Source organism: Onychomys torridus, chromosome 15 (assembly GCF_903995425.1).
Source record: "Onychomys torridus chromosome 15, mOncTor1.1, whole genome shotgun sequence".
In the NCBI taxonomy this organism is placed as follows: Eukaryota; Metazoa; Chordata; class Mammalia; order Rodentia; family Cricetidae; genus Onychomys; species Onychomys torridus.
This window is the reverse complement of record NC_050457.1, coordinates 31,947,985-31,969,664: the sequence shown is the minus strand read 5'-3', so window position 1 is coordinate 31,969,664 and position 21,680 is coordinate 31,947,985. Positions and strand designations below refer to the sequence as shown.

The following is a 21,680-nucleotide window of genomic DNA, read 5'->3' as shown; positions in this document are numbered from 1 at the left end:
TTTCCATGATAAAAAGGAATATACAAATACTCTAAAGTATCCTGAAAGTTTTCCCTGTAAAATCAAGAATAGTGACAGCTTGTTACCTCTGTTCAGCACTATATGAGGGTCTCCAGAGCTGCGGGACATCATCATTTCAAGCCAGGGAGGGGGAAGAAGGGCAGAAAGAGACAGAATTTAAACAGTGTATCATCTCAATTACTGCAGCAAAAATTACACTGTAAATTATTTATTAAAAAACTATGAGTGTTTATGTAATAGTTTCTGTGTGACTGAAAACCCAGCTTAGTTGAGGCCTGTTGGCTCAGATGTTTTCAAAGACACCAAGGCAGAGCATCAGCTGGGGCTAGTCACCTCAAGCTGAACTAAGGTGGGACCCACTTCCAGGAGTGCTCAAAAGCTATTGCCAGTTCTCCTGTCTCCACTGGCTGTTGACTGAATGAAAAAACAAACAAAAAAGCAGAAGAAACAAAGAGAAAAAAGGAAGGACATGACAGCACCTAGGTATGGTGGAGGAAGTTTACTGTAGATAAAAGGGAGAGCACAGCCAGAGGCAGGGACATCTGGGAGAGTCCAGAATGAACACAACCCTGAGTCAGACAATGTGAGGAAAGCAGGGAGTGGAGAAGGGAGAGCCAGAGGCCAGGAGGATTAGACCCAAGAAAAGCAGGTAACCAAAATGGCTGGATTATATAGGGAAGGTCAGCTGTGGGAAGGACAGCCCAGCCCCTGGGCTGGAGAAATTTAGGGTAAGAGGCAGATTATTCCAGACACACCCTGTAACAGGTAAGGACTGAGGGATGCTGGGAGAACCTGGCAGCCAGGACCACTTTGACGCGTTAAACAGGCAACTCAGCTAGCCATTTGTCCCGGGTTTGAGACCTAATGTTCACAAGAAGCAACAGTTCCCATATTCAAGGAAAGGAGATTACATGGAGCATTAAATTGTCGTGCCCGCCTCGACCAGCAAGGATGATGCAACACCGGGATTCTTCTTAATACAGTTTAATCAGGACCCTTGGTTAGTTGCGTTGTCTCTCCCCTGGGGCAAGCCTCTCCCAGCACCTAAGTAGGTCTGGGCTACCAACCCCAGGCAGCCACGTGGGCACTGTCCACAGGTTCACGCATATGCCAGCAGCACACGAATCCAGCCATACCCAAATAAGGAGCTGTTTACCACAGAGAGTGTTTGCCATCGGGAAGGCAGAGGGTGGAAGCCAGCACCACCTTTAGGGTGCGGCTACACGCAGCTCTCTACATTAAATATCAAGAATGGCCAGAGCAAAGGCTTAGCAAGTACAGGTGCTACTCCCAACCTGAGTTCTTCAATCCCCAAGCCCCTGGAAAGACAGCACTGATTCCCACAAGCTATACTCTGATCTACATGCACGGAATGCGCGCGCGCACACACATACACACACACACACACACACACACACACACACACACAAACAAATATAATTGTTTTCAAAATTAAGTATCAAAAAATAAGGACTACTGGAATAGTTCAGATACAGAAAAGAAAGCCAAAAAGTCATTGTTGGCTGATACGTAGGAAATGTAGAAAATCAAAGGCGTCACACTAAATATTTAAAATTAGTAAGAAAGTACAGCAAGGTCACCAATCACAACAGTCAGCAAACAAAACTCAGCTTTGTAATCCATACAAAAGGAAGAAAGCTTCAAGACATTTATAACAGAATCAGAACAAATGTTCATACTAACATTTTTCAAAGTATGAAATACTTACAAACAAAACACATGCATCTTATTTAAAAAAATGAAACATTTTCATCTATCAAGAATTGATGGAGGGCTCGTGACTCTTTGTATCAGTGTCATTTCATGTCTTTGCTACTATGATAAACACCAGGACAAAAACAGCTCAGGGAGGAAAAGGTTCACTCACTTACACTCCTGGGAACACTCTACCAGGAAGGGAAGTCAAGGCAGGAACTCAAGGCAGGAACTGACACAGAGACCACAGCGGCATGCTGCTTACTGGCTTTCTTTCTCTCTGTGGCTTGCTCTATTTGCTTTCTTATACAACTACCTGCTGGGGAGGGGGCACCTACAGTGGGCTGGGCCCTCCCACATCAATTGTCAATTAAGACAATGCCCCCACAAGAAAATTTGTTGGACAAATCCTCAACTGAAGTTCCCTCTTCCCAGGTAAGTCTATATTATATCCAGCTGACAAACCCAACGAGCACAATTATAAATATAGTAGTAGTCACCAAACTGATTTATAGGTTCAGTAATCTAAATTATACTATGGATACTTATATAAATGATAAGTAGTTAAGATTTTTACAAAAATGTAAAAGCTAAAAATACAGGGGGAAAATATCTAGCTATATTAAAATCGGAGTGAAACCATAACCAGACACCAGTACTTACCTACACATTGACAATTCAAACCCCACAAGGCAAGCTTTGGTGGCAACGCTAAGGAAAAGAAACTCTCACACACCAACAATGCATGTGTTCACTGGAATAATCACTTAGGGAAATTGTTGCTACCTGGCATCAGTTGTAGACTTAGTTTATGGTGCTTACCTAAGAACTGTACACGTTTCAGGAAGTGAGCCTTAGACAGAAAGGGAAGGAAGTGGTCATACACTTCCAGAAGCAGCAGACAAAGGGCTTCTCCACCAAGGGGCAAAACGGAGCAGAATGCAGAACTATACTTTGCTTCAACAAAATGTCTAAGAAGGCTGAAAGTCTGAAAATCATCTTCCTATTAAACATTTGGAACAGTACTCACACCAACAGGGACACTTCTCCCTTTTTACGTGGGCAAATCTCTGCTGACCACAGAAAATACTCTGCCACAGGAAAACAGGGGATCTCAAGGGGAAGAGAACAAAACCAGTTCAGGTAATTACTCTCTCAAGTATTGCAGATGCTCCACTACTTTGCAGGAAAACGAAGGAGAAGGGAGAAGAGGAGGAGGGAGAAAGTGAAGGAGGGGAAAGGAGGGAGAGACAGAGACAGTCAGAGAGACAGACATGGAGCGGGGCACTCTCTTGAAACCAATACAAAAAAACCTCACTCACTTTCTGATACACAGAGTGATGTGAAAATATTGACAAAGGCATTTGAGGAGGCTCCATAACTTACCTTAAAAAAAAATAAAGAAAGAAAGAAAGAAAGAAAAACACTAGGCATAATATTAAAAAAGAAAGAAAAACAGTAGGCATAGTATTTAAAAAAAACTCAGTATTTATTTACATTTCATTTACTTTCAAAAGGATGAACAAGCTGAAAAAATACATTCATAAAGGAACTAATTTCATCTTACCCATTTATACCTTTCATAAAACCAAACAGAGATTTAATTTAGATTTACAGGGAACCCAAAGAATTCATCAGCTCCACCTTCCATCTTTAGCTAAGACTTGAATTACATGACTGTGAGCAGATGCAAATCTGCTCCACACCTAGGCGTATGCGGACTGATAATATGGGCAACCAAAGAGCCAGTGCTAGTGACTCCCACAGCAACTGGAAATCTGCAAGAAGCAGCCCAGCCATCACAGTGAGAGACATTAGGGACTTTTGCACAAGAACAACAACAACAAGAAAATGGGATTTACACAGACAAAGTCACAATTGGCAACCACATCAACGCCACCACAGTAACAGCACCCAGTGTTGTTCCTATTCAAGTATGTACAGCATTCTTAGGCTTGGGTTTCACAGAGGTGTCAGTGACTAGAAAGCACACACAAGAACTTTACACACTATGGAAAACAACAAACGGAAGGAGGGGAACACTTTACCATTAGATTCTGTAACAAACCAAGCCTGTTACACCACTACTACACAACTGGTTTATAATCATTCACTGATTTGTACATCTCTAAAAACAGCATTGAGATTTATAAAAATACTGACAACGGCTCAACATTTTAAGAGTCAAATAATCTGATGGATTCTCTGAAACTCCATATTTCAGTAGTTTATACCTCAACTGACTCAAAACTGTCTCTACCACTGAGGTCGCTAAAGCTCCGTCACTGAATCACATCCGGAAACTTCTCGTTCTCTGAAATGGCTGGAAAGGCCTCCTCAGCGCCCACATGAACAGCTGTGGTTTGGGCTTGGGTTTTTCAGGAAAGAGAAGTGCTTCACTTTCTGGTGTAGGAAATCGCTCCTGGTAGACTTCAGGGTAAGATTTCTGAAACTAAACAGAAGTCCAACATGAGTAAAAAAAAAAAAAAAGACACAAAAGAGCCACAAAAATTGTACAATCAAATGTGTAAGAGTTCTTGATCTCTGCTTTCCTTTACTTTTGTTAAATTATTTGATGCTGGTGCCCACAGCTCTGCCTCATCTTTCCCTTTGATCCAGTATTCAGATGAAATTGTCCTTGTAATCAAATCCCTCAAAATGATCACAATGTCAACTCTATCTAGACCTCACTGTGAATACCAGTCACAAGTAAGTCTGAATTGAAATAACTTTGTTCTACACAATTAGAAAAGTCTGGCCCAACCATTTTTCCAATCCCTCTCCTTCTCCAAATCAGTGTGGCCAGCTTCTACCCAACAAAGAGAAGAAAGAACATGGTATTTTCCATGGAATATTTAAAGGAAGGTAATGTATTCTTCCTTCAATATTCACCACTCAACACTTCTCCAACATTAGCAGAAGGAAAATGAGAATGGAGCCCAAAACGTCGATATTCAGGTTATAATCCTGTGTAAACTGTGTACTGCACAGCTGATTCCTGCAAAGTACAAAAGCCAAGAGTGGCGAGGAACTGCTTCTAATGCCAGCACCCCGCAGACAGAGGTAAGGGGATGGCTAGGTCAAGGCTGGCCTGGGCTACAGAGTGAGACTCTGTCTGAAAAAATAAAAAACAATCAAAAAGAGAATTAAATACCATCCACCTGCATGAAGAGCAGTCTTGAAGGATGGCCAAGTGCACGCAAGGCAGGCATGGGCAATGTCCTCCAAGGGCCATGCTTTGAATACGTGGTTCCCACCTGGGGCATGACTTTGGGAGGTCCTGAAAACTGGGGGGCCAAGCCTGGCTGGAGGAAGTGAATCACTGGAAGGTCCCTGCAGGTCTCTTGCCCTACCCATTCCCATGGATGCTCTCTGGCCCACGGTGACATGAACAGCCCCTACACATGCTCCTGGGGCCATACCCCAAACTGCTCCATCATCCCTTACCTGCCTTCTGATGTTTGGAGCCAATGAAACCTTCCCCACCCCTTAAGTTTCTTCTATCAGTGATGTGGTGAAGTGATGCAGTGAAGTGATGATGATGATGCAGTGAAGCGATGCAGTGATGATGATGCAGTGAGTGATGATGTGGTGAAGTGATGCAGATGCAGCGAGCGATGCAGTGATGATGCAGTGAAGTGATGCAGATGCAGCGAGCGATGATGCAGTGAAGTGATGCAGTGAAGTGATGCAGTGAGCGATGGTGCAGTGAAGTGATAATGCAGTGAAATGATGATGATGCAGTGAAGTGATGCAGTGAGCGATGGTGCAGTGAAGTGATAATGCAGTGAAATGATGATGATGCAGTGAAGTGATGCAGTGAGCGATGATGCAGTGAAGTGATAATGCAGTGAAATGATGATGATGCAGTGAAGTGATGCAGTGAGCGATGATGCAGTGAAGTGATGCAGTGAAGTGATGCAGTGAGCGATGGTGCAGTGAAGTGATAATGCAGTGAAATGATGATGATGCAGTGAAGTGACGCAGTGCACCTTTTCTGAATGAAAACTGTTCTCTAGGACCCTTGCTGTGTTGCCTCACTCAAGAGGAACTGCGTTTGGCTGGTTGGAACACTTAGTGTGGTCCAAGACAAGAAACCACACTGATATTGCCTACCTAAAAATAACAGTTTCTGCAAGGTGGTTCAGTGGGTAGAGGTGCCTTTGCAGAGGCTGAACACTGAGATGCACCAGAAAACTGACTCCTAACAGGTGTCCTGACCTCTACATGCATGCACCACACACACACACACACACACACACACACACACCACCACCACCACCACCACCACCACATGTGGGCACACCACATACACACACCAACACACATGGGCACACACACACATATGCACACATATTAAATAGTTTCCTTATAGTCAGTTTCTTTGAAGTAACTGTTTGGCTGATTCATATCATGTCAGGTAGCAAAACAAATAACAAATATTAGAACCTAAGCCTACAAGAGAAGTACTCAATAATGTAAAACACGACAGAACTCGGAAAATGACTGCAGTGTACCAGTCACTCCAATTTCTGCAATGCAGAACCTAATGAGGAACTCGTATGCCCTTATGAGATCCACATGGAGCCCATTAAAAGAGAGTAAAAGGAAGAAACAACTCAGAACAGAGAGCAAGGCACTGCCTGAAGACCAGCTTCGTCACCTGCTTCAGCTTCTTCTTCTTCTCCTTGTTGGAGAGTTTGGCATCTGCTATGACCTCTTCCAGCAAGGCTGCCAGGGGCTCCTGAGAGCCGTAAGCCCTTTGGTATTCAAATTCCTCAGGACTGATTTGACGGCAGAATGAAGGTGCAGACAATGTGATATCCATATCAGCTCCTGGGTATTTTATCTGAAGCAAAGCACAGGATTAGATTAAATCAAAACCAGCATGTCTCCTGGTAGGAGTGGGATAATTTCTTCAGTTTGCTTAAGGAGCCATATTGAAACAGAGAAGGTTTTCATGCTTTCAAAAGAATAACATTTAAAGCTACAGTCTTACATTTAAAATACGAGATGGTTTTATTTTGCTAAACTTGAGACCCATTCTAAAAAACAAAACAAACTCAATAAACAACAAAGAACTCCTGTATGTGCCCTTCAATAATATTGGGATTTAAACAGAAATCAGGGGCTGATGAGTAAGTAGGTAGAGACACTTTCTAGAAGAGCCTAGAGACCTGAGCCTGATCTCCAGGAGTCAAGTCATCACTGATTTGATTCCGTCATAGCACATTTCCGCCTTTATAAGAGCAAGCTCTTCGGCGGGCAGGTTAATCACCATAGCCTACGCTGGATCCTCAAGAGCACAGGGCTCACAAGCTAAGCTACTGTGACCTGCCTGCTACATATGTGAGCACACAAAGCCACAGCTCCTGCTCTAACCCTTCCTTGTAAAGACAGGAGGAAGCATTTCATTTTACTCTTCAAAGTCCAAGTCATAAAAATATCAGGAGAAAAACATTGTAAACTAAAACACTAGTAAGAGTATGTGTCTTACCAATGCAAATGGCAAGGGCATGTGTGTGCGTGCATACATATATAATACACACACACACACACACACACACACACACACACACACATATATATATATATATATATTACATGCACATATACATAGCAATTATATCTAGAGCGGAGGCAAAGGTGAAATGAACACTTATTTTCTTATGCCATGGACATAAATTAAATTGAAACAATCAAACTAAAAGGAAAATTGGCAATATGCTGTCAATACTTAAAATATATTTAAGGTCTTTGACCCAGCAATGATGTACTTAAGAATTTACTCTTGGAAAATAGTTGTAGATCCACTCCCTCCCCTAAAATCTAGATATAAAAATATTTACTAATACATTACTTGCAAAACAGAGAGAAATAAAAAAGATAATCTAAATATCAACCAGAGCTGGATATGGTAGCTCATGTCTATTAATCCCAAGGCTCAGAAGCTGAGGCAGGAAGATTGTCCCCAAATTTAAGGCCAGCCTGGATCAATAATGAATTTCAGGTCACCTTGGTCTTCAGTATGAGACTCTGTCTTAAAAACATAAAGTAAACTAAAACTAAAAATTAAAAAATTTAAAACCAAGAGCATCACACTTCATTATGTATACATTCCTATTATGAAATACAGATGTTATCAATAATGACATTAAATACATACTAATAATAACAATAGCCTCAACAGGGGTTTGCTACGTGGCAAACATTAAAACATTACTGCAAACGCTTTCTGTATGTACTAGCCAGACAAAATATTAACTTTCATTCCAATTTTACAGAAAAGGAAAAAAAGAGAATGGGGCAAAGCTGAAGCACAGTACTATTATTTCATTTACCCAATAAGGAGGCAGGGCAAAGAAAAGGACACACCATTAATTCAAACACTCTTTACCTGCAGAGGGTGCTTTTGGTACAAGTGTCAATCAAGGATTTTTGAAGCTAGGAGATAATGTTCTGTTGTATTACTAAGTAAGAAAAACTGAGTTACTAAAAATAAATGAGACAAGGCAAAGGATGGAGAAAGGAGAAAGAGAGAGAAGAAAAAGAATATATATATATATATATATATATTTTAACTCTGTTGGTTTTCTGTATGTATAATCTATACTTCGAAACTTGTTCAATGTATTAGGTTGATACCCATATAGCAGTGATTGATATAATAAAGCAAATATGTATCCCACGGTTATCCATGGTAACAGCAGACTCATGCAGTATTTAGTACGTGCCAAGACCTATTGTAAGCACTTTGCTCACACCAATTCACTTAATCCTTACTACAGATGTCAGAGGAGGCTGGCACACTTACTTGGCTCCTTACTGTCAATCCTATAGAACTGACAATGTCTCATCTTTACCTGGACTCTTCGCAGATGAGCCACACGCTCTTCTATGGAGGTCTGCAGGGCCGAAGGAACTTTGAGAATCTCCTGGTAATTGTCCATCAGAAATGTCACCAACCGAGCAGCCAGCAACTCATCTAAGTCTACCTCATCCTTAGAACACAAGATGCACCGGGAAAATGTCTGAACCATCTAAAACAAAAGGCAGAGAGGGTAAAAATAGCAGAAATCTGCGGCCTTGTAGCCTTCTCTAAACTGCGTGCCAGTTAGTTTGCAAAAGACACATGTGAAGGGTTGGGGAGAAGGGGCCCACTGACAAGGTGCACATCCTACCAGGCACCAAGTCACTTGGCCAACTCATATGGCAATCTCCCCTTAAGAGACTTAGCAGGGAGAAGCTTGTCTGAAAATTGCAGAAACTCCAATTTATACAAGGGTTTATATGCATATGCATTTGCATGCATACATACCTATACATATGCACATATATTCTGAAAATTACATGAATTTAGCACTTCAAAGTTCAGGGTGCTTGTAACCACTTGGCCAAACAATACCCTAGTTCCACTGCTTGTCGTGACTGTGTTCCTCAACTGGCATCTTTCCCTGGCTAACTTAGTTTCTCTACACTTTAAGATACACACTTGAGAACTGGCCTTAAACAAAGAAGCCATGTATCAAGTGACAAGACTTTTTATGGTAACCGGAAATATAAATATGTAACTAATAATAAACAATACAGTTTCCATGGGGTTCATATCATTACTTCCTTCAATTCTATGCTCTGGATTAACCTCTTTTTCCTTTTCCTTCTAATTTCATTGCCAACCATCTCACATCAAATCCTACAAACCTAAAGTCACGTGGTGCTGTTTATTAGTTGTATTAAGACCAGCTTTCATCAACACTGTGTCACTTTATCTTCATTTTTACAGATGTAAAGAGAGGCAGAAATTTTTGCTTGGAAATAATAAATTTCAGTAGATTTAAGAATGCTTTGAAATCATGTTTAAAATTTGTGTGTGTGTGTGTGTGTGTGTGTGTGTGTGTGTGTGTGTATGTGTGTGTGTGTGTTGTTATAAGGGAGAGGTACAAGTTTTCTTTGACTTTTCAGAAAGGTCCCTTTAATCCGAGAAGGGGTCAAGAGTCACCCCAGTGGGCAGTGCATGCTGCTCTAAAGCTGGACCGGGTGATCCCCAGAAACTGAGCAGCAATTTCAAGAGCATGAGGAGGACACACGTGGGATTAAAGAAACAATCTCTCTACCTCTCTACAAGACTCTTTGAGGAAAACTGAGAGAAGTGGAGTGCAATCGGCAGGGGCCAGTGGCAGGAAGAAGCGTGGAGGGAGACGCTGGCTAATGCTTACGAAGTTCCAATTAGGAGAGAGTTGTAGGAATCTCTCCACGGCACCACAGCCATAGCTACTAATAACAACACACGGAACGTGTCAAAACAGCTAGAAAAGTAGTAAGTGATGTGATAGACATATTAATAGTTTTAATTAAGTATTTCTACAGTGAGTCCATATATCACAAGAGCACACCAATCCACAAATGCATGAAACTGTCAATTAAAAAACAAATCTCCCTCTCCTTCCATGTGGTCTAGCCCAGCTGGGTGTTCTCATGCCTGCTTGAATCTACTACCTCTGCTGCGTCTACCATTGCCCATGCTGTCTCTCTCACTTGTTACAATCACAAAGACTCCTCAATGTCTCCTGTGCAGGAACAAGAGAATGTGGTTTTCCTACGCTGTCCGCCCACCTTAGCAGTCTTCGCGTGGACTGTAGGCAGCCATTTATAAGTGAGGACATTGCAGCCATCTCTCGAGGGAGAGCCTGTTCTCTACTCCCTCTTCACTTTGCACTGTGTTCTTCAAGGTCCTTAGACCAAAAGCAAACAAAGTCTGGGTGGACAGCGGGCCGCGCTCTTCCAGCAAGCCTCCCTCCTGCCCTCCCCTGGCCACTCAGAACAGGGATTCGGGTGCATTTCCAACTGAAAACGTAGGTCACAGTAGATGTTAACGGTCAACCTACCAGAGTGCGGGTGCCAAAGCCATCACACAGTGGTGGCATCTCTTTGTTTAAGCAGATCCTCGCCATCATCCTCATCAACAGCTGTAACTTCCTCCTGTTCTCAGGAGGCAGAAGGAGACAGCAAATCTGAAATGCTTCGACTGCCATTTTCTCTTTCTGCAGCAAACCTGATTCAAAAAGGAAGTTTCATCTTTTAGAACACAGCCTACTTGACTGGCCCGTCTTCCTCACATTTTTACAGTTAAAATAATACAAAATGTTTTCCAATGTGGGAGGTAGATGCAGGCGGATCTCTGTGAGTTCAAGGCCAGCCTGGTGTACAAACCAAGTTCCAGGACAGCTAGGACTGTTACAAAGAAAAATCCTATCTCGAAAAATTAAAAAAAAAAAAAAAAAAGTTTTCACCTACTCAATTATACCTGGCAAGGTGTACAATATACATGCACTGTGACTTGCAAGTCGGCATAGAAAATGGGAAGCGTTAAACACGGATGAGATGGGAGACAAACAGACATTCCCCTCCCAGCAACAACCACATACACAGAACAAGTTCATAGAACTCTGCCCCTGAAACCAGGAGCAGTCCATCCAGCACCAAAACCTGACTCTAAAACCTATGATGACCAAGAGTCCATTACATAAAATGTCATATTAACACGAGGACAACCATGGCCATCTAGACTGCTGCAGAAAAGGCTTTTAATAAATTCAACGCCCTTTCATAATAAAAATCCTGAACAAATTAGGGATAGAAGGACCAGAACGAGGGGCTGGGGAGATGGCTAAAAGGTTGGGGGCACTGGCTGCTCTTCCAGAGGACCCAGGTTGAATTCCCGATGCCCACAGGGCAGTTCACAACTGTTTCTAGCTCCTGTTCCAGAGGATCTGACACCCTCATGCAGACATACCAGCAGGAGAAAATGCCAATGCACATAAAATAAAAATAAATAATTTTTTTAAATTTTTTTTAATTAATCTTCAAAAAGAAACAAAAACAAAAACACGAAGGACCATAACTAAACACAATAAAAACCATTTACAGTAATAAATAGCTGGGACCAGAGAAGTGGTTCAGCAGGTAAAAAGGCTGGCCAGACAAACCTGATGCCCTGAGTTTGATCCCTGGAATCATTGTAAAAAGCTGGATGCTGTTGCACATCTATAAGCTTGCCTACAGCAAGATGGAAGGAAAGGAACTGCCCAGAAGCTCACAGGCTGGCTAGCCTGGAGGATGGAGCACAGACAAGCAGACATACTGCCTCAGAAATGAGCTGGAAGGGCACAACCAATACCCAAAAGCTGCCTTCTGACCACACATGTCCCACCACACATGCCTACATTCTCCTACACACACACACAGAAGGGAGGGAGAGATACAAAAGTACTTTTGTTTGAGAGAGAAACAGAGGCAGAGAGAGAGAGACAGACAGACAGACAGACAGACAGACAGACATATGATTTGCATTATACTGATGGGGGAAATCTGAACGCTCTAAGATCTGTATTGAGAAAAGTATGCCCACGTGCTCCACTTTTTCTTCAACACAACTGTGTTTAATTGCACACAGCTGGAAACATCCCATTACCTGACTTCAAAATACTATGCGAAGGGTGGATAGATGGCTCAGTGGTCAAGAGCACTTATTGCTCTTCTAGAAGATATTTGTTCATATCCTAGCTCACAACTTCAGCCTCTGGGGATCCAATGCCCTCTTCTGGCCCCTGTTGACACCAGCAACACAGAGACACACACAAAGCTCTACAGGACAAACAAAAGGGACAGAATAGACCCCAGAAGTAAACCCATGCCCTTACAATCAACTGCTTTTCAAGGAAGGTGGTAAGGACACACAGGGGACAGCCATCCCAACAGTGCTGAAGACTACCCACAGATAGAAGAGGGAAATTAGATCCCTACTCCCTCCTTACCAGTCTCACAAAATACAACCCCAAAACGGATAAACCTTCAATGTGAGACTTGACATTCGGAAACTTCTAGAACAAAAGACAGGCTGCTCTCAAACCCACAGCGTTCCTCCCGCTTCAGCTTCCCAGTTCTAGAATGGCAGACATGAGACAACAAGTCTGAAATGAGATTATGGTGTTACATAGCGTAAGCTAGAAACAGAACGGCAAGTACTCAGGACCTCAGTCACAGACGGACTCTAAGAGCCGATCTCACAGGACTGAGAGCACAGGAAGGGAGGTGGTAGCATTGACCAATGTGTGCTAAGGAGAAGACAGAGACCACTAAAAGGCTCTGGACCACTACTACATAGTCACGTGGCCACAGAGAACAGTAGCTCCAAAAACCTGTAGGAAAATAGTTTTTACGTTTTCAGGAAGAAGAAGAAAAGGAGCCATAGTGTTCCTCAAAGTGCTGACTGTTCTGGTGGAGAGGGACATCAGAGGCTCAACACAATTACACAACATTGCTGGGGGGTGAGTATTACTTGGGGCCATAGCAAGACAATCTATCATTCACAGACAAAACAACAACAACAACAACAAAAAAAAAAACCACACAAGTCTAGTCTCCCTGACCCCTTTCCTACATTCCCTGATGGAGTATTCCAAACAGGAGACAATTCTAATTTGAATGAAGTCAATTTTATGAATTTTTATTATTTAAGCTTTCTGTATGTATATCTTTGCCTACCCAAGATTGCAATAATCCTCTCCTACATTTTCTTCTGGTGGATTCAAGTTTGATTTATTATGTTTGAGTCTATGATCTACTCTAATATAAAGTTTGAACTAGTAGTAAAAAAAAAAAAATAGTCTCACCTTTTCCCATTGTTCTAACATCATTTACTGAAAACATCCTTTCTCTTAGTTTCTCTTGAAAAACCCCTTGGCTATTGGCATATGAAATTATGAAATGAAATATGAAAGCAATGAAATATGAAAACTCTTAGCAGTGCCTGGAAGTCCCAGAAAGGCCAACAGAGTCATGTCTGTTCAAAGGGAGGGGGGATCAAAGTTTCAGTTTTATTGAAAACATACAAAAAGAAGAAAAAAGATTATATTGAACCAAAAGGATTTAAAGTACATACCAACTGGCAAGAATTTTTTCCTTAAAGAAAGACACAGCAAGAGAATATAATTCTTTGGAGATTTTTAAGGAAAGGCAAGCAGGTTACCATGGGGAAATATTCAAAAACAGATCTCCCATGCTCAAGATGATGTCCTTTCTTGCATGAAGCTCAAATATAGCACTTAATAATCCCTTTGGCTTTTAGGCTCAGAAAGTTCTTTACTTATCCAAATACTGGATAAAGATGAACCATATTTCATATTGCACTTTAAACTATTTTTATCTTTATTTGCTGAAATGGTATGGGAAGAATCTTGGACTTTCTTCCCAAAAGTTTTGTCAATCGTCTTAGTGATCACTGATATAAATAACTTACACATTTGATTACATCCAAGGAAAATCTAGACACTTCCCTAAATTGCTACCTTTAGGCAGTACTTAACTCCACTTTATTTTAACAATCACTGGGGATATCTGAGGGTGAACAGACAGCTCTAACATGGCCCATCTGCATCTTCAAAAGCTCCATTCACAAGATTTGAGCCCAGAAAACAGATGACGTCACCACCAAGACCATGAAGTACCGGGAAACAAGAGTCCTCTGTCTGGGCCAGCATACTAACTAGTCACTCTCCGAGAAAAGAGCTAAGAAGGGACAGGGACCCTGAGGTCGCCTGAGAAACATAAGGGCAGGTAAAGATGGCATACTGTTTTACAAGTCACCTGACCAGGAACAAACAAACAGTGAGCAACACCCAGTCATTTGGATATTCTACACTATAAGCCTACATAACTCTCTGGTGTGTGCTTGTGCACACATGAGCGCACAAACACACATACTCATCTCAGACTACTGAGTCAGATGATCCAGTGCATAACAACTCTAGTGAATGACAAGGCTACTTTCAAGATTCAAGTCAGAAGGAAGTGATGAGTAACAAGGAGTGACCTACCCTCTCAGCCTTCCAGTTAACTAGCAAGGAAACCAGGCACCATAGCTAAAATGGAGTAATTAAGAAACCGGAGCTGAGTGGCCATGCTCAAAGCCTGAGAAGCGAAGAGCAGCAAGCTAAGGTCCATGTTTCCAAACATTTCCTCCTTCTACTGGAAGCACTCATACAGCACCGACTTGTACCACCCACACCTCAAGCCCCAGACTACCAGATCCTTCCATTTTTCTTTGTACAAAGCCATAAGGAGAAATTTGTATATGAATCTCCTGTTTCTTAAAATAAGCAAATTAATCAAGTTTCTTTTTAAAAAAATCACACACACACACACACACACACACACACATACTTCAAACTAGAGGTACTTATGGATATTTATATAAGGACAACCCAAGAGTAGGCTCATTTGGTTTCTAAACACACCACCTGACTCCCACCTTCATCCACCCTCAATATCTAAATTAGCAAAAGCTACACCCGTCAATGGACTGTGGCATGGAATGTGGAGTGTGAGTAAAGGTTGACACTCATTTTGGAAACTAAAGAACAACTGTGGACAGTTGGCTTGGTTAGACGGCTGAACCAAACTGAATATTTTGTAACTATTGGTAAAGAATAAGTCTCACATTTCCAAACATGTCAAATAAGTTTTTTTTTTCTTTCTGATCCCCTTCCTCATACTTTTTAAATGTTGTCTGATTCCTGAGTCAGGGTCTTGCTATGTAGCCTCAAATGTACACTCTTCCTGTCTCAACTAAGTGCTGGGATTATGGGCATGAGTCACCACACCTGTGTCCTTTCTTTGAAAACTATTAAAATGGACTTCAGATGCCCAATTTCATGCATAAGTAATAACTAACAGCTCTCAGGGTCACAGCTCTGGTCAAGAGGTCTACCATGTTTAATCAAGGCACGGTATGAACCTCAAGAAAAAAGATTATAAGCTGAAGCGACAATCATATCCATTGAAAACCGCTGCACAATGATCAACTTCTACACAAAGTAGACTGATTACTTACTTTAAAAGACAAGATCCTGCTTCAAATGAGGCAACATGTGATTTCAGTCAAGGCAACATCCTATTTCAATCAAAGTCAAGATGTTTATGAGGTGAATCAACGCTATGAAATTCAACCGACATATGTAGATATTTCCTTTTACCCACAGACTACATTAGATACTCTTTGTAATCATGTAAACAAGTTATAATCTTCCACAGTCTAGGTTTTCTTTTCCACTACAGGAAGATGCTTAGTTAAAAAAAAAAAAAAGTGATTTCCAGTGCAGATGTCTCATGCATGTTCACTTTGGAAGGATGGATAATAGAGAAGGTTAATACATTTTACCAGACACATCCAATAGTCATGATGGATTGAAAGAAAATGCCCCGAATGGGAGTGGCAGTATTAGGAGGTGTGGCCTTGCTAGAGTAGGTGTGGTCTTGTTGAAGGAAGTGTGTCACTGTGGAAGCGGGCTTTGAGGTCTCATATATGCTCAAGATACTGCCCATTATCTTAGTTCACTTCCTTCACCTGTGAATCAAAGATGCCGAATTCTCCAGCAGCATGTCTGCCTGCCACCATGCTCTCCACCATCATGATAATGGACTGAACCTCTGAAACTATAAGCCACCACCTCAGTTAACTGTTTTCTTTATGAGAGTTGCTGCAGTCACAGTGTCTCTTCACAGCAATAGAAACCCCAACTATGACAATAGTCTATTCTGGCTGATAGCTAAAAGCAAAAAATGTCCTAATGCCCATCATTATCTACCTCAAACCCTTTATATTTTATGAGGTAACTAATTCTGGTATCAACTCGGAATGGAGTCAGTTTTAACTCCTAGTTCAGCTCAAAATGAATAATTGTGAAGGACAAATAATATTAAAAAACAACAGATTCAAATTGGAATTTGTGTTTTAAAAAAATGCTCCAAGTCACTCTGCTTCCAAAACAAATAATTTTATCACATAATACTATAAAAATGGAAAATGAAAAGAAACTATAAGAAATGACTTTTCAATCCAGTCTTTAGAATCTAGTCTAACAATGCTAGTGGCAATAGGTAAGGATAATGAGAACCTACTCATTTAGTCAGCAAGTATCCTCAATAGCAACAAGAGTTCATCATTAGTCACAAGATTCATACGTTCATAAGACCCAATCAAACGCAGCTGAAAACAAAATACCAAGATGACTCAACAGTCTTAAGGCTGCATAACAGAGCTGTGTTGGTGGCACATTACGTGTAATCCAGTACTTATATAGGGGAAGAAGAGAGTTAGGAGACCAAGGCCAGCCTCAGCTACATAGTAAGTTTGAGGCCAGCTGGGTCTGCATGTGACTATCTAAAAATCAAATCAAAACCAAAACATCCATAAAAAGATCAACTGGGCTTAAATAAAATGCCCAAAAGATTTATTGCTCTTAAAATCCTAGAATAAACTAAATAAGTCCTCCATTTATCCCCAGTGGTGATATGTAGAAAAAGAATCACTCCTAAGACAAAGTGGCTAAGTGGGTAAGGCACTTGCTGTGGAACCTGTATAAATCTGGAAAGAGAAAACCAACAGCACAAAGTTGTCCTCTGATCTCAACATGTGCACACACATACCTAACACTCATACACACACACATCACATCACATACATACACCCATGTAGTTACTATTACACTCATGATTTATAGTGACTGTATTTGTTACTGTCAGAGAACCTACAGACACATGAATCTAGAGTACACTGCTGAGTTCAGGTAACATGACTGGCATTTCGCTCAGATGCTATGGAAGGGATGCAAAGAAAAATAAACATAGTCAAACTGAGAGGGGAAAGATTGCTAATGCCCAGGATGCTGAGGAACAAGAGTATGCTAATTCCTTTCACATCTATGTAACTGATGATATTTACATAGCATGCATTTTTGACAAGAAAAAAAATCCTTACAGCCCACAGAGAAATCTGATTTCCAGAAAGAAAGGAACAATGGCAATAATGGACTTTCTCTCTTTCTACCATAAAGGTGCAAATTCTAAGGTATAAATCTATACGAAGAACAAAAACAAGTTGTACCTGAATAATGTTACTGTTTTCATGCCGCATATTTCAAGTATCAAATAGTCCTATAAAAACGGGTAATAAATTACCTTCTAAATGACAATGTACCTCCAACACTGACTGCTCATGAAGTCACCTAGAGTAATTAATTTAATCATGAAGAGTAAATGTCAAATTTACATTTTTCTCTACAAACAATGTTTTATAGTCTTATACAACATTCTGGTCCTCTTTTAGAAATAAAACCTGCTGGGTTTTGATTTAGGTTTTACCATCAGGTTAACTAAGTTCTTCTACTTCTTTCTGCATAAGGACTAAGCGATCAATCACTTTTTATTTTGAAAATGCCTATATGGCTAGCTTTTACTGTGCAGGAAGGTACTATATAGGCCGCTGGGGGCAAACCATGGCCAACGGTTTTACTCAGCTGTGGACCCTGCACTGGAGCAACATTGGCGTGATTGCTAATGTAGGTAACTAACCACTTACTGATTGGATTTGAAGTCCTGCTCCATGGAAAGGAATTAATACCTGGTATTTCAAACCTGGCTTTTTAAAAAAAAAGCCCATGACACCAGTGGAGAAGTTCCCACTATTGTTTTGGTAAATGTTAAACCCATCATCTGCCTTCTGACTAGGCATGCTTAGGGCACTGCTATTAGCTTTGGTCAGAGAAGCTTCTTTCTCCATGGATGATGGTAACTGCCAAGACTTACAGCTGCTCAACGTGCTCAGAGTAAGTGACTACTGGATGTTCCACCATAACTGGGGCATCCTATCACCCCCTCCATGGCTCAGGGAGCATCACAGAAAGGGGAAGAAGGAATATGAGCCAGAGGAAGGGGGTGGTGCTGTCTTCCAGGTGTGACATGGCTATTGCCCTCGTGAGCTCCCAGCAGCTACAATCACCCGCATATGATTGGGCACAGCAACATGGCATCATGGGTAAAAATTTATACAGGCAGTTAAAGATGGCTGGGGGGAGGTCAGGAGTCCTCATTCCACCCTGAGAAACTGTCGGCAATTCATGGTGGCTGGGGATAGGGAAGCCTTTTCTTCAGGGGTGTAACCACAAGGTGTGGTGATCCTATAAATAGCTCTTCGATAAGGCTTCGATAAGGGAACCTAGTGAAACTCTTCGGGTCACACCCACAGAGACGTGAGAGCAGAGGGGTATGAGAAGCAGCAGGAATGGGAAGACAGAAGGAAGGACAACGCATTGTATGCGTGTATGAAAATGTCTTCAAGAGACCTATTACTCCATATAATTAATATATGCTAATAAAAAGAAAATACTCAAGTATGAAATTCTCAAAAATTTCCAAAAAGAAAAGACGACGTTCTGAGCTTTTGCTACTGGAACTCTCAAGACAGTGGCGACAGAAGATTCGCTATCAATATACAGATCCATTGATCATATGTTCACCTAGGACACTAACGTTATCAATATGCAGATACACTGGTTATCTGTTCACCTAGGACACTGACACTATCAATATGCAGATACACTGGTTATCTATTCACCTAGGACACTGACGAAAGCATCAAAGAGATGGAACGTGAGCAGTGGTTCCTTCAGATGACCATAGTAATCCGCTATAGTTTTAAAGACATCTTTCTCAAATCCCAAGTACATCGGCTGCTTCCAGTCTGAACAGTTGGGCCCTTTAAAAAAAGACAGAGAATGATTAATGAGGCAGCTGCTTCTAAGTACCATAGTCTGACCACATGTGTGGTATGCACAGATATTCAAGATACACTGACAAGTTTCATGTGGAAATGACTTATACCTTTGCTCAAATATGATTAATGTTTAATTGAATATATTATAAAAACAAAGAGCATTAATGTATCTCCATTTTAAAAGAAAAACATGCTTTTCTCTTTTTATGTCAAGGCAAACTTTATTCATGTAAATAATTTTCTTTGAAATAGTCAACATTTTCCTAGTCTTAATAAAGTTAATAAAATAACAATTTGTTGCCGGGCTGCGGTGGCGCACGCCTTTAATCCCAGCACTAGAGAGGCAGAGCAAGGCGGATCTCTGTGAGTTTGAGGCTAGCCTGGTCTACAGAGCGAGATCCAGGACAGGCACCAAAACTACACAGAGAAACCTTGTCTCAAAAAACAAACAAACAAAAAAATTTGTTAATATGTGATAGATGAGTTATCAAGAAATTTTTACAGTTTCTTGAGTTCATTAGCTATACTATAATATCCTCCGAGCATTCAGTTGAGTGAAATAATCAGTTTCTCCGAACAAACTATTTCAGACAAATGAAATTTTAAATGCTTTTTAAAAAGATAATGAGAAAGATTTTACATTCTGTCTTGTCAATTCACTCTAAACTCTAACAATCACTGCCCAACTATTCAAAGAAAACTCATCACAGAGCCTGGACCTGACCATGTCCTATGCCAACAGAGGGCAAAGGAGAGCTCCACTAGAATCCAGGTCCCATGAAGAATGAAAAATGATGAGCACAGGTTTACACCACCATGTTGATGGGTAAACTGGAGGTGCGGAGCCTTGAGGAAAACAGCTTGTCCCAAGAGGACCATAGAAGAAATGGAGTGCAATTACGGTGACCAGCTCCAGGCCAACAAAGGCCAAGCCATTACACCCAGATGGACTGATGTGCCCAAGAGAATGAACAAAGCAACAAAAATGAATTCAAGGAAATTCTCCCACAGAATTGCGGGAGCTAAGAGATTCTAGCTGCAACACAGAAAACCATTCTGGATTATGACATTCAATCCCCAAGGACATCATGAAATGGCTCTTTATGGTGTCCCTAAAAACTCCTTTACTGGGAGCTGGGAAGATGGCTCAGAGGTTAAGAGATCAGCTCCCAGCGCCCACATCAGATGGCTCACAACCATTTATAACAGAAGCTCCATGGGACCCAACACCCTCTTCTGACCTCTCTGGGTGCCTCTGCTCACATGCGCACACACCCCCACACAGACACACGCACATATATGTATAAAAATAAAATCTTTAGATGAAAACAAAACTTCATTTACCCTTCACAGTCTGTTCTCTTCTTTAAAAAAATAGTAATTTTATTGGCTAAAATAATGTTGTGGTGCATAAACCTAAGAGCAAATGTATAAACCATGTTTGTTTACTTCCTCCTCACATAGCAAATTTAGTCAAATGATGGTCTGATGTATCTCAACAAGCAAGACCCATTGCCAGAATTAGTGCTTAGCAGGGTGAGTGATTCATTCTAAACAATTATATGCCATGAGAATATGTCATCATCTTTGTTAAAAATACGGGGAAAATCCCTAAAAGAAAACATAGATCTTTTCTTTCTTAATCACCTTGAGTTTTAAGAACATTTTTTCCTTAGACTAGTTTTAAATAAACGTTGTTCCTGACAGATTCTAAAATGAAATGCTTCAGCTACTTTATTCCCATTTTTGACTGGGTCTTCTGATGCATACACACAAAGAAGCAACAGAAATCAGTTAATCTAGCTTTGCATTACTTAGACTCAATCTTCATTCTGTGAGCATCCTGGAAAGGGTCTGGCCGACAACTGAACATGCAGACCCGTGTGTGCATGGTCTACAGTGAGGACGGAAGGGGTGCTCAAGAGAGGAGGAAGAACTGCAGGCTTGTGGAAAAGAAGGCAAGTGGCCCTTACCACATCAGACAGTCGGCCTATCCTCTTTTAGAGGACTCGATAGGAATCCGTACTTATTAGCGATAAGGACAAAGAGTAGATCGATCATAACTTTGACAGACTCAAAGTAAATTTTGATGAACAGGAGAATTTGGAAAAGCTAGAAATTTTATAAAAATATCCAATAGGCTGGCCTTGTCCTTTGGCCACCTTTTATATTTGATACATAAACAAACCTCCATAATACGCTAACCATTTGTAAAGGTTGCTCTCGATACATGTGAGCATGCTCCTTTTCCTGACACCCTGTGTCTTATACCTATAGCCATTATGAAGTCACATACCATCTTTCCTCTACTCAATGACCAGTCATGCCAACC

The 21,680-nt window shown here is 41.1% G+C and overlaps 1 protein-coding gene across 1 annotated transcript in view; it reads right to left on the bottom strand.

Annotated features, from left to right (window-relative positions):
- Window positions 1-3,230: 3,230 nt before the first annotated feature.
- Window positions 3,231-21,680, bottom strand: part of Depdc1b (DEP domain containing 1B) — a 66,607-nt gene continuing 48,157 nt past the window's right edge. Inside the window, exons 7-11 of the mRNA XM_036206913.1 lie at window positions 19,190-19,330; window positions 10,623-10,789; window positions 8,601-8,777; window positions 6,401-6,586; window positions 3,231-4,189 (exon numbers count right to left, since the gene is read on the bottom strand). Coding sequence (XP_036062806.1) covers window positions 4,028-4,189; window positions 6,401-6,586; window positions 8,601-8,777; window positions 10,623-10,789; window positions 19,190-19,330 — 833 coding nt within the window. The 3' untranslated portion in view covers window positions 3,231-4,027. The remainder of the gene's footprint in view (window positions 4,190-6,400; window positions 6,587-8,600; window positions 8,778-10,622; window positions 10,790-19,189; window positions 19,331-21,680) is intronic.